This window comes from Hemiscyllium ocellatum, chromosome 23 (assembly GCF_020745735.1).
Source record: "Hemiscyllium ocellatum isolate sHemOce1 chromosome 23, sHemOce1.pat.X.cur, whole genome shotgun sequence".
In the NCBI taxonomy this organism is placed as follows: Eukaryota; Metazoa; Chordata; class Chondrichthyes; order Orectolobiformes; family Hemiscylliidae; genus Hemiscyllium; species Hemiscyllium ocellatum.
Window position 1 is genome coordinate 40,648,407 of NC_083423.1, and position 12,600 is coordinate 40,661,006.

The 12,600-nt window shown below is 36.8% G+C and overlaps 1 protein-coding gene across 2 annotated transcripts in view; it reads right to left on the reverse strand.

Annotated features, from left to right (window-relative positions):
• The window catches only part of LOC132826757 (laminin subunit beta-4-like), a 121,422-nt gene that overhangs the window by 13,491 nt on the left and 95,331 nt on the right, over positions 1 to 12,600 (reverse strand). For both annotated transcript variants that reach the window (XM_060842931.1, XM_060842932.1), the window contains 4 exons: positions 8,635 to 8,837; positions 4,051 to 4,254; positions 3,478 to 3,622; positions 2,502 to 2,709 (listed from right to left, as the gene is read on the reverse strand). In XM_060842931.1, coding sequence (XP_060698914.1) covers positions 2,502 to 2,709; positions 3,478 to 3,622; positions 4,051 to 4,254; positions 8,635 to 8,837 — 760 coding nt within the window. The remainder of the gene's footprint in view (positions 1 to 2,501; positions 2,710 to 3,477; positions 3,623 to 4,050; positions 4,255 to 8,634; positions 8,838 to 12,600) is intronic.

Genomic DNA, 12,600 nt, shown 5'->3' on the forward strand with positions numbered 1-12,600 from the left:
ACAATTGCAACATTTAAAAGGCATCTGGTTGAGTATATGAAAAGGAAGGGTTTGGAGGGATATGGGCCAGGTGCTGGCAGGTGGGACTAGATTGGGTTGGGATATCTGGTTGATATGGACAAGTTGGACCGAAGGGTCTGTTTCCATGCTGTACATCTCTATGACTCTATGACTCTAATTCACGTATCAAATTGACCACAATATTGGTGTATGATTGAAAGCTGATGAATGATGACCCTTTAATATGCAAGTAGATGCATATCAGATAACTAATGTTAAAACCATGTTGTGCAGAATCTTGTTTATTGGTGGAAGCATGCTAGTGACTGTTCAGGGAACAATAGGCTAAGACAGTTGCATATATTTATTAAATTGAATCATTATGAGATCAATGTAAAGAAACCATATTAATTGGGTAGTGTGCCTTTAGGATTCTTGTTATATTTATGAAGTTTATAAGATGATTATATTTTTGTATTGTATCTGTTGGTTTACTGGATTAGTACATTTTGTGATTGAACAGAGGGGTATGTGACCTGTCTTATAGTCAGTCAGACAGTAAGTTTGAGTAGTTTGATGGTAGGAGGTCAAAGGAAGGATCCAGTTGTTTCACTGAGAGGAAGATGCAAGGGATTTATACCTTGTGACAATGACAGCTGTTTAGGAGTCTACAATGGACTGTGTGCCTCCTAAAGTTGCAGAGAAGTGTTAAAGGTATTGAGTTATAAACAGCAGTGCTATAAGCTCTCGATTTGTTTCTATGATGAAAGGGATTTGGGAGCAATGATAATTAATTTGCATTCTTACATAAATACAAAGCCACTGTTTTTTCTTTTGCAATGGGGAGCAGGAAGAGGAAGTCATTGTTGAGTTCAGTTTACAGCCTTCCTTATAAATCCATGACTGTCACAGTTTTTTCAAGCGTAGTTTGAAACTTCTGAGAGGCAGACAGAGCAGAAAATCAAAGCAGCCAGAACTACATCTGAGGCAGAGACATAACTAACTCTTGTTCACCATTCAGAGCATGGATCGGCATTTGCGCTCAGATTAAAGGACAAGTTCATGAGGATTTAGAGAAAACTGGAACATCTACTTGGCTAAAGGAAGGAATCTTTAATATAATTTTCATGGCAAAAGTCAGTTCTAGGACTGTAGGTTGCCCAACTTGGAAAATAAGAAGCAATCAGCTGACAGATTGAGGCTGGGACAACTAGGAATTATTTATTAAAGAAACTGGGGAGTGTGAAGTATGTGAATTTAAAATAAACTGTTTATTTCTGTAGTTTCAAGTGTAAGTTGCTAACTGCATGAAAATGTTTAGTCAATAGTAATTCTTTTGTCATTTGTTACACAAAAATTTTAAATCTTAAAACCTTGACATTATTCTTTCAGCTAATATGTGAAAGTTCAAACCTCTTTTAAAAAGATATCTGTTTCTCCATAACAACTTACTTGAACATTTGTGAGCTGCTCATTTCAATTTTCATCGAATTTGCTCAATTTACATGGTGTGACTGAGTCCTTGTCCCATATTTGGCTTGTAGTTGGGAATTTCTCAGGTGGTGCTTTGAAATCACATATAAACAGCCTTAAAGGACTAATTCTAGGTGAATTCTAGGTCTCTAATTCTACTCCTTTATCTTATTGTCTTAAGGCCTATTCCTTAGAGCTATCTAATATAAGTGCTTTTCCCTCTGTTGTGAAATGCCTCATCATTTTGGCCAAACTTTTAGTCTACTAGTAAGTTACAACATTTCTGCACGATAAAACTTTAGATGGTTTATGTTAAAATGACTATATTGCAAATTATTTAACTTGTTGTTGACATCTTTGAGCTATACTGGCTCTTTGAAGACATAACAGTTTTCCATGAATGACTCATCTATCTAAATGAGTAACAGGAAAACAAAATACCATTTGAAAAGTCATATTTTCTGTTTTCTGTGCACCACATTCACAAAGAATTTTGCATACAAATTTGGTAGTTGTCTTGTTGGTCTCGGAGCATGATTTTTGCTCTGGTGTATGTCGTATGTGGGAGATGCTGAGTTCAAATCCCAGACAGGCCCTCATGTAATTTCTCTCGCTTTCTGATTCACAGGTGAAGATTTTTATCTGTAGAATTCTTTACTGCAAAGGGCTCGCAAGGCTGCGTCAATAAGTATTTTCAAGGCTGAGATAGATTTTAATCAGTAGGACAACGAGGAGTTATGTGGAAAAGTCAGGAAAGTGGGATTGAGAATGTTCAAATCAGCCATGATCACATTGAAGGGTGGAGCAGACGATGGGCTGAATGAGATAACAAGGGAAACATACAACTCCTTTCCTCCCCATTCTTCTCTAGTTAAGGTTGGGATATCACTGTTTCAACATCTATGGGAATATGTACACAGTTTGGAGCGGAGGAATATTCTAAATAAAAAGTGAAGTGGCTATAAACTGTCAGTTGATGAATGCAGAATAACAACTAAACAAATGAGTTTAAAAAAAACTCTACATACACTGTTTTCATTGCACGTATCAAAAGTGTTTTTGCTTCTTCAGACCACTGGTTCAGACTTTCCAATTCTTTCTCAAGGTCTTTAATTTCAGAAATAATGTTCTGAATTTGTTTGCTTTTGTTCACCAGTTCTTCATGACTGATGGGTAACTTGATGGAAAGAACATGATTTGCAATTTTTTCAAGATCTTCAGGAGAAACACCGTCAGCTTGAATAGGAAGAGGAAGTGTAAAAATACAAGTTACTTTGCAAAAGAAATATGGAGGACACATTTCTTAAATAAGTTGAAGCAGAATTATGACTTTAAACTGCACTGTCACTACTTGTAGTCAATGGTTACTTTGACAGAGGGTCCACTTTGGTGTAATTCACACAAGCTTTTATTTTCTGCAGTGAATGAAGCTGGGCTGATATACCATGATATAATGACGGAAATACCAATTATGACAGAGCAGACTTGCCAGTTACTAGACAAAGCAATTTTGCAAACTCACAAAATGTATCCTCAAGAGCGTGGTGTAACATGTTCCAAGCCTCCATTGAATACATTGAAACATAGATGAATAAAGTACCAATTAGCCCATAAACCCTTTCCTTTCAATTTTTTACAGAGCCTACTTGCTCCACTTAATCTGCAGTGCAAGTCAAACATTCCTCAGCCAAATGAAGAGGTGTACCATTTACTCATTGCAGAAAATTTGCCTTCCTTAGTTTGACATTTCTAATGCTGCAGCTGGAACCAAATTCTTCTGTATAACATTTGATTATCTCTGCAATTATTCTTTTCTCCTCATCAATTTCAACTTGTTGGTTCTCCTTGTCATCCTTTCTCCTGTCATTTTCTCTTATCTCCCTCCTTTGACTACTTGACTACTGGGTACAGTTCCACAGGTATTCCCTGCTTGTGATAACAATTGAGTGTTTTATTGTCAAGAAAAGGCAAAGACTACAACAAGGAAGGAAAAGGATGAAGTACCTGAGAGAAACTCTTTCACTTTATCGATGATGGCTTTGGTTTCTTGCTTTTCCTTTTCAAGTTCATCTTTAGACATAGCTACCTTATCGTATAACTTATTTGCCTTATCCTTAGTTTCCTGTGTCATGTTTCTGAGAGAGTCAATCTAGAGAAAACGAAAGGCTCATTATGAGTACAAACATTTAAGGTCTTTATGCTTACAGAAATGGAAGCTATTTATTTTTAAACTAATTCATGGGATGTTGGCATTGCTGGCTTGGCCAGCATTTATAACTAGAGAATCAGCTATGTTGCTGCATCTTATGAGTCGCACTTAGATCAAGATGGTACATTTGCTTTCCTAAAGAACGTGAGTGAACCAGATGGGTTTTTAATAGCAGTCAAGTATTGCATTCCATGGTTAACATTAGACTGGCCAGATTTATACTGAACTTAATGGGATTTGAACTCAGAACTGCAGAATTTTAGCCTACAGTTGTGGATTACTAATGCAGTGACATAACCACTACACCATCACCTCCCCTTGAATGTGAGGCAGTTCTTTATAAAAACCTGAAATTTTAAAGCATTTACCATGCTTATTGCATTCTGCAATTTTTCGAAGAGATCATTCATCTGGTTTAGTGTTTCATTATTTTGTGTGTATGCAGAATTTGCCAGGGTCAGAATTCCAGTACAGTTTGAGGCATTGCATCTTTGATTTTCAAGCCTGTCATGGCATAGAGCTCCATCACATTGACTTTCATTGCAAGATATATTCCCTTGTCCTCCACAAATCTATAAAATTAATGAGAGAACATTTAAAACATGGTGTATCATATGGTAAATGAAAATGAAAATGAAGTTGGTGTCATGAAAAATAGTGTCACAAATATTCATTCTTGTTATTTCTGAGAAGGTGTCATAACATATGGATTATGTCCAATAAGGTAGAATCTCAAAATGTCATCGATACTATCACAGTCTCCACTTCTACAGAAAATGTCTACACTTTTTTTTGTGCAGTCTAAAAGTAGTGTTTGAAACCAGATGGGAGAATAGAAAAATTATCTGTATTCAAATGAGTTGTGGCAGAACTGATGTTACGGATTTCTGACTAGAATGGAAAAGGTGCATTTGGACATGGACTGCTTCCCCATCTGAGGATTCTGATGGAGGGAAAGTCATTGACGGAATAGTTGATGATGGTTGAGCCAAGGACATTACCCTGAGGAACTCCTGCAGAAATGTCCTGGAACTGAGATGACTGATCTCCAACCACAACCATCTTCCTTTGTGTCAAGTATGATTCCAACCAATATAGAATCTTCCCTCTGATTCCCATTGACAAGGGTCCTGAATCTAAATAAAGGGAACTATGAGTTATGAAGCAGAGAGTTGTGAACCTTACTGTGGATAAGCAATGTTTCATATTTTTAAAAAAATGTGTGCATGAATTATTCATGTACAATCAATTATTCTCATTAGACACACAAAGATAGAGAGTGGACCAAACACGGTCACTCAAAATAAGTTAGAGTAGTATTAGATTCACAGAGTGGACGATGTCAAATTTAAAGAAAAAATAGCAAGCCTGATAATTGGGAGGATTTTGAAATTCAGCTGAAGAGGACAAAAAGCTTGATCAAGAGGGGGAAACAAAGTATGAGAGTAAAATTGCAGGGAACATGAATCTGACCATACAGGCTTCTAAAATGTGAAGAGAAAAAGATTAATAAAAATAAATATGTCATTTACACTCAAAAATAGAGGAAAATATAATAGGTGACAAAGAATAGCAGAAGGCTTGAATGCTTGAATGCACATTTAATCTCCTAGAAATGTTAGGGAACCAAGAGTCTAATGAGAGGGCAGAATTGAAGGAAATTAGTATTATGGAAAAGAAATGATACTGAAGAAATTAATGGAATGAAAGGCTGACAAATCACCAGGGTCAGATAATCTACCTCTCAGAGTAGTAAAGTAAATGGCACTGGAAGTACTGGATACATTGGTGATTATCTTCCAAAATTCTACAGACTCTAAAGCGGTTTTGACAGATTGGAGGTTAGTTAAAGTAACCCTACTATTTCAAAAGGGACAGAAAGCACAAACAGAAAATTACACAAAAATTAGCTTAACATCAGTACTGGGGAAAATGCTTGAATCTACTATAAAAGATGCATTGACATAACATTGAAAGCATCAGCAGGTCTGGACTAAAGCCATCATGGGTTTATGAAAGGCGAACCAGGTTTATCAAATCTATTGGAGTTTTTTGAGGATGCAACCAGTGGAATAGATAAGGGAGAACCATTAGATGTGTTGTACTTAGACTTTTCAAAGGCTTTTGATAAGGGCCTTCATTAGAGGTTAGCGACTGTGGATCGAGAATTAATTAACAGACAGGAAAGAGAGATTGAGAATAAATGGATCCTTTTCCAAGTGGCAGGCAATGACGATTGGGATACCACAAAGATCATTATTTGGACTCATGCTATTAATAATATATAAATGACCTGCCCAAAAGAATCAAATGCAACATTTCCAAGTTTTCTGATGACACAAAATTGAGTTAGATTGTAATTTGTGAAGAGAATGTGAAGAAGCTTCATGGTAATTTAGGAAAACTGAACAAATATGTGGCCGATGCAGAACACCATTCCTAACTATGAGGTTATACACTTTGGTGTGAAAAAACAGAAAGGAAGAATATTATTTATTTGGTGATGCTCTGGAAAGTGTGGATCTACAAAGGGATCTGGCAGTCCTTCTATTCCAGTCAGGAAAGTAGACAGGCAGGTGCAGTAAGCAATTAGGAAGGCACATGGTATATTGGCTCTCATTGCGAGAGGAATTCAGTTTAGAAGTAGGGCTATCTTACTGCAGTAACTTGGGACTTGGTGAGGCCACACCTAGAATATTGCATACAGTTTTAATTTCCCTATCTAAGAAATTATGTGCTTGCCACAGAGGAAATGCAGGAGAAGTTCACTAGACTGATACCAGGAATGACAGGATTGTTGGATGAGGAGAGATTGCTTCAATTGAGTCTGTATTCACTAGAGTTTAGAAGAATGCAAGGGGATCAGGATGAAATACAAATTTGAATCTAGATATGCCTACACTAGATGCAGGAAGGATATTTTCCTTGGTTGACAAGTCTAGAACCAGGGGATATAGTCTCAGGACACGTGATAGACCATTAAGACTGAGATAAGGAAAAGAACTTGTAACACAAAGGTATTGAACCTGTGGAGTTCTTGAACATAGAGGCTCTGGCAGCCATGTTACTGTATATATTCAGGAAAGAAAAATAATGTTTTAGATTTTGAAGGTATAAATTGGCATGCAAAAAGAATTAGAGGACCATATTGAATGATACTGCAGGCATGAAGAGCTGAATGGCATAACCCCTGTATTTCTGTGTCTCTATGATTTCAATTTTGTTAGGGCACCTTGATGGCACATTTGGTCAAAGGCTGTGTAAATGTTCAAGGCTGTCACTTTACCTCTGGAATTCTGGTCTTTTCTCCAAGTTTGAACTAAAGCTGTAATGAGGTCAGGGGTTGAGTGAGTCTGGTGAAATCCAAAGTCAGTGTAAAATGGCTAAGCAAGTGCTGCTTGATAGCATTGCTTACGACACCTTTCATCACTTCTATCCCTCATGGACTATGGTTAATTATCGTTCATTCAATTTGACATTTTAAAATGAATATTTTAAGACTATGGACCTAATTTTCCATTTCTGATGTTGAATGAACCCAGGAGGTCCAAAAAGAAGACTCATGAGGCAATAATTTTTATTTTAACTGTTGATTCCTGACCGACACCCTGGTGTGGCAAACATGGTAGATCATTACCTGACACTCATAGAGACTTGCTGTTTAATTCAATATTCTATGACAATCCTCACTAATAGATGCAAGTCAACAGAAGTTGTTCACAGATTGTGTGCTTTGCTCGACAGTATATTTTATGATATGTTTTATTTTGAAAACTGTAATTACATTCATTCATTTGATAAAACAGGTTGTTTCCTGTTTATTTGACAAATTTTTGAGTACTTGACATAAAATAATTTTTCAAAGCAAAATTTAATAATTGTGTTTGATTGACAGTTTTATGAGCTTCTAGGAGATGCAAATTTTTCATTAGGAGCTTAAACAGCATTTTTCTTACTTCTCAAAGCATTTCAAAGAAAAAAAAATCCCAATATTATAATATGACACATGAGTTCTGTGTATAAGGTGAGTGACATGGAGGGGCAATGGGTGATATGTGACCATATGGAAAGAATGTGGCAGAAGCATAGATTATATAAGATGTTATTGAGGCTGCATGGAGCAGGCATCAGAGATTTGAGGAGGGTTGGAAAGGCCATGGGTTTGGAGAACTACGTTGATGTCTCATTTGTTTTCCAGCCGGTTATCCTTGATATCTAGCTGTCACTGTTCCTGCCTCAGACTTCTCATAGGTGGGCTGTGACCATGCATCAAATCTACCTCCAATTCTGGAAGATTAAATTTTAGATGAATGAATTTGAAACCATAACATCAGGAAATGACCAAACTCTTGCTTCCTGATTTGGAAGGGAAGATACTGTCCCATGTCTCATTGATATACTTGATACAGGGAGAATATACTTGATTGCAATTATATCATTATTTCATTGCCAATAGCAAATGCCATTAGTGAAGACTAAATAATGTCAAAGATTGATCTTAGATTTCAACATTTAAAGAAGAACAGAACAAAAGTATTTGTACAAATTAATTTCTTCTTTTCACAGATCATGTATAATTTATTCCATGATGTATAAATGGGACACTGGAGCAACATGTCAAGGAATCAACCAAAGATCGGGTGTGTTACAATTGATTATTGTTTAATGAGACAGGGTCAACTGCTAATCTTATTCTATTCGGTCTTGTGAAAGTGTGATCACAACATGATAAGATTTTCTATTCAATTTGATATTTATTCTATTATTCAAGAATTTGAACACTTTTGCAAAATCTTCTCCTAAGCTTCTCTGTACTAAGGAGTAGAGCCCCAGCTCCTCCAGTCTTATCACATATATCTCTCGCAATATTCTAATAAATCTCTTCTGTACCCTTAAATTATGGACCAGTGCATCTTTCCTGGAAATTTTTTTTTAACAGAAGTAGAACTCACCTTTAGGATACTCAACTCCAGTAATTTAGTCTTGTTGTTTAATGCATGGATTTCACCGCTATTGATCAACATTGTTTTGTTTAACAAGGCAGCTGCCTTTTCTCTTGTCATATTTGAGTTGCTCAGCACCAGTTCTGAATCATTCACTTTCTGTTGTGAGGTTTTGGAATTCTGATAGTAGTTGTCAATGTCTTCAAGGTTACCTGTGAACAAAAGGAAAAGATTCACCTCCATTTCTCATACTGAACATAATCTTTGACCATACATTTTAAGACTTGTGTATAATCCAATGGAAATGATATGCTATTTGCTGAGTGAGCTGAATCATTTTAAGTTATTAAAAATTAGGAAGTGCTTCTGTACTCCTCACAGAGTTACGTTCTTGTGCACTGCAACTTAATGAGGTGTTTGATTACAGTGGTCTTCCTGAAGCTATTGTGCTCATCAAGGTAGATTTTTCACTTCACACTCTATATATTAATTGATCAGCACAGTGTAAGATATTTTAACTTCTAAATGTTGATGTTCCCTGAAACTTCAGTGCCTACTTTTAGGAAGATGCTTTATAATTAATATTATTTGGAGGACTTGCGTTTTGAACGGTTGTGGAAAAATTTTTTTTTTCTGATTTGTGTACGTGCCTGGAATGGTTTCTTAAAAGAGGTAATTAAAAGTTTAGGGCGGACATTGAGGATACTTTTTTTTAAAATCAAGGCTTTCTCGAAATCATACACCAATCATAACTGTTGCTTTGCTGTAGATCCTGCTGGGGTTATTTTTGAACAGCGACTGGTACGAAAATGTTTTGTTTCATCTAATTCAGCTAAGACCAAGTTGGGTTGAGGGAAAGCTTCCTATGACCACATTGTTTAGCTGATCTCTCCTACTTCTGAAAAGTAAACCCTCTATATCAGTTCAGGGTGCAAACTTTTGAAAGAGTAATTGAAAGAATATCTCAAATCTCTATTGCCCGTGCAAGCAATGTCTGCAAGAATTCAGAGACATCTTTGAATGATTAATAATTTGACTACATATGTCAGAAATCAGTTTTATATTTTTGCCTTCAAGAATAACCCATCAATCAAATTGTGTTTTGTTTCCAATCTCAGTCTCTGCAGACAAATCTATTTTCTTTTCCCTGTTTTCCTGAAGACTATCTAAGTGTGTGTTTGTGACTGTTTTGTATTTAGAGGAGTAAGCATTTATACTTTTAAGTTACTGACTGTGTCTTTATTGAAGAAGTTTTGTTTTTAAATAAACCATGATTGTGTTTATTAAGAAACTCAATTGATAGATCTTTTTGTTTATAACCTAATATCAGCAAACTATTTAATCAGTCACTTTGGTATCTGCATTTTCAATTTATGTTCCTATTATGATGCAGTGGAGCTAGAGCAATGATGAACTTCTCCAGCCTCCGTTCTAAAAATACAATCAATTAATACAGAAAGTAGGCAAATATGGCAAGTAATTAGGAAGGCAAATGACATGTTGATCTTCATCCTGACAAGATTGGTATCCGTGAATAAGGAAGTCCTGCTACAGTTGTACAGTGCACTGGTGAAACCACATCTGGAATACGGCGTGCTGTTTTGGTCTCTGTTTCAAAGGAAGAATGAGCTTACACTACAAGTTGGATTGTGAAGATTCACTAGATTGGTTCCTAAAATGAAAGGATCGTTCTATAATGACAATACTGTGTAACTTGGATCTAAACTCTCCAGCACTTGGTCAAGTCATAGTGTCATAAAGATGTACAGCATGGAAACAGACATTTTAGTCCAAGTCTTCCATACTGACCAGATATCCTAACTTAATCTAATCACATTTGCCAGCATTTGGCCCATATACCTCTCAACCCTTGCTATTCATACACCCATCCAGATGCCTTTTAAATGCTGTAATTATACCAGCCTCCAACACTTCCTCTGGCAGCTCATTCCATACCACCCTCTGTGTGAAAAAGTTTCCCCCCAGGTCCCTTTTAAATTTTTCCCCTCTCACCTTAAACCTATGCCCTCTAGTTTTGGACTCCACTACCCTAGGGAAAACACTTTGTCTATTTTCACTACCTATGTCCCTCATGATTTTATAAACTTCTACAAGGTCACTCCTCAGCCTCCGATGCTCCAGGGAAAATAGCCTCAGTGTATTAAGCCTCTCCCTATAGCTCAAACCCTCCAACCCTGGCAACATCCTTGTAAATCCTTTCTGTACTCTTTCAGGTTTAACAACATCCTTCTTGTAGCAGGGAGACCAGAACTGAATACAACATTCCAAAAGTGACCTAACCAATATTCGGTACCAGCCATAACATGACCTCCCAACCCCTATTCACAATACTCTGACCAATAAAGGCAAGCATATCAAACACGTTCTTCACTATTCTGTTTACCCGTGACTCCACTTTCAAAGAATTATAAACCTGCACTCCAAGTTCTCTTTGTTCAGCAACACTTCCCAGGACCAGATGATCTCACTGAAACATACAAGATTTAAGTTGGCTTGGCAGGGTATAGAACTGAAAATGTGTTGCTGGTTAAAGCGCAGCAGGTCAGTCAGCATCCAAGGAACAGGAAATTCGACGTTTCAGGCATAAGCCCTTCCTGCTTTAACCAGCAACACATTTTCAGCTCTGATCTCCAGCATCTGCAGACCTCACTTTTTACTTGGCAGGGTATACACTGTTACTGGGTAATTTAGAACTCAGATGCCCAGTTTCAGGGTAAAGAGTAAATTATTTATGTCTGAGATTAGGACAAACTTCTTCAGTCAAAGCTTTAGAGTTTTCTGCCACAGAGGGTCATCTGTGTCACATCATGGGAAATACTGAAGGCTGAAATAGACTTTTAATTTCTCAGAGAATCAAGGGATATGGGAAAGAGGTGAAAAAGTAGAGTTGTTGCAAATGATTAGACATGATCACACTAATTAATGAAACAGGTTCAAGGGGCCATACAGTCTACCCTGCCCTCTTTTTTATGTATTTATTTCGTTCCTTGTATCTAAGTGATTGGCTGTTTGTGGTCAAATTTCGGTTCTTTTCCAGAGCCAAGAGACGTGAACATTTGTTAGAAATGACAGGGGACATTTCGCAAATTGGGAGCTTTGGTTTGATTCAGGGAAAGACATAGATTGCAGGTCATTTTGCAGCAACTTTTATTATGTGTTACATTTCATCAAATAGGCAATGGAGTTATATGTGTCCTGACCAAAGTTTCCCAAAGCATAAGGAAGAAAAATAATTTCATAGATTCCCTGGTTTCCAATGGCATGACTTTTGAACAGTGTGACAGTGGTGTCACATCAGGTATTGCCTTGATGATATAACCTTGATGACATAACCTTCTCAGCTGTACTGTATAAGCTGCATTTTAAAAGATTGGCAGACCTTTTTTGTAAATTAAGTAACCATCTTCTCTGCTTCAATGTGGGACAGGCTAAAAGTAGACAAGTCTCATTGACACCGTCATTATGGTACGTTGATTTACTTTTCAAACACAGAGGGTCATTTTGGCTGGTTGAAACCACAGTGGGTAAAAAAAGAACTTCCAATAAGATTGCTTATTAGATTAAAACAACACTGTATTTGGACAGTGACTCAACTTTTCATGGGGATCACACAATAAGATGGCCACCTTTGTACACTGAAAAATGAACAAAAATCAAACAAGCTTTCAAGAGGATTTCACCAGAGTGAGTCCTGCAATTAAAGTCATCAGACCACTGCAATCAGCTAAGTAGCCAAGTACCTAACTGTAAGGCCTTGAAAGAGAAGGAAGGACTCTCCTCCATCTTGTTTCATCTTCAAGTTCACCTGAGAAATTCATACCTGGTGTAAAGCAACTATAAGAACTTTCATGGTTTCTTAGAAATCTTATGTTTTCACTGCAGCCAAAGGAACATCTCAACTAAGAAACATCAGGCCTGCACCCAAATAGAGAATGAGTTATAATTTTTATGTAT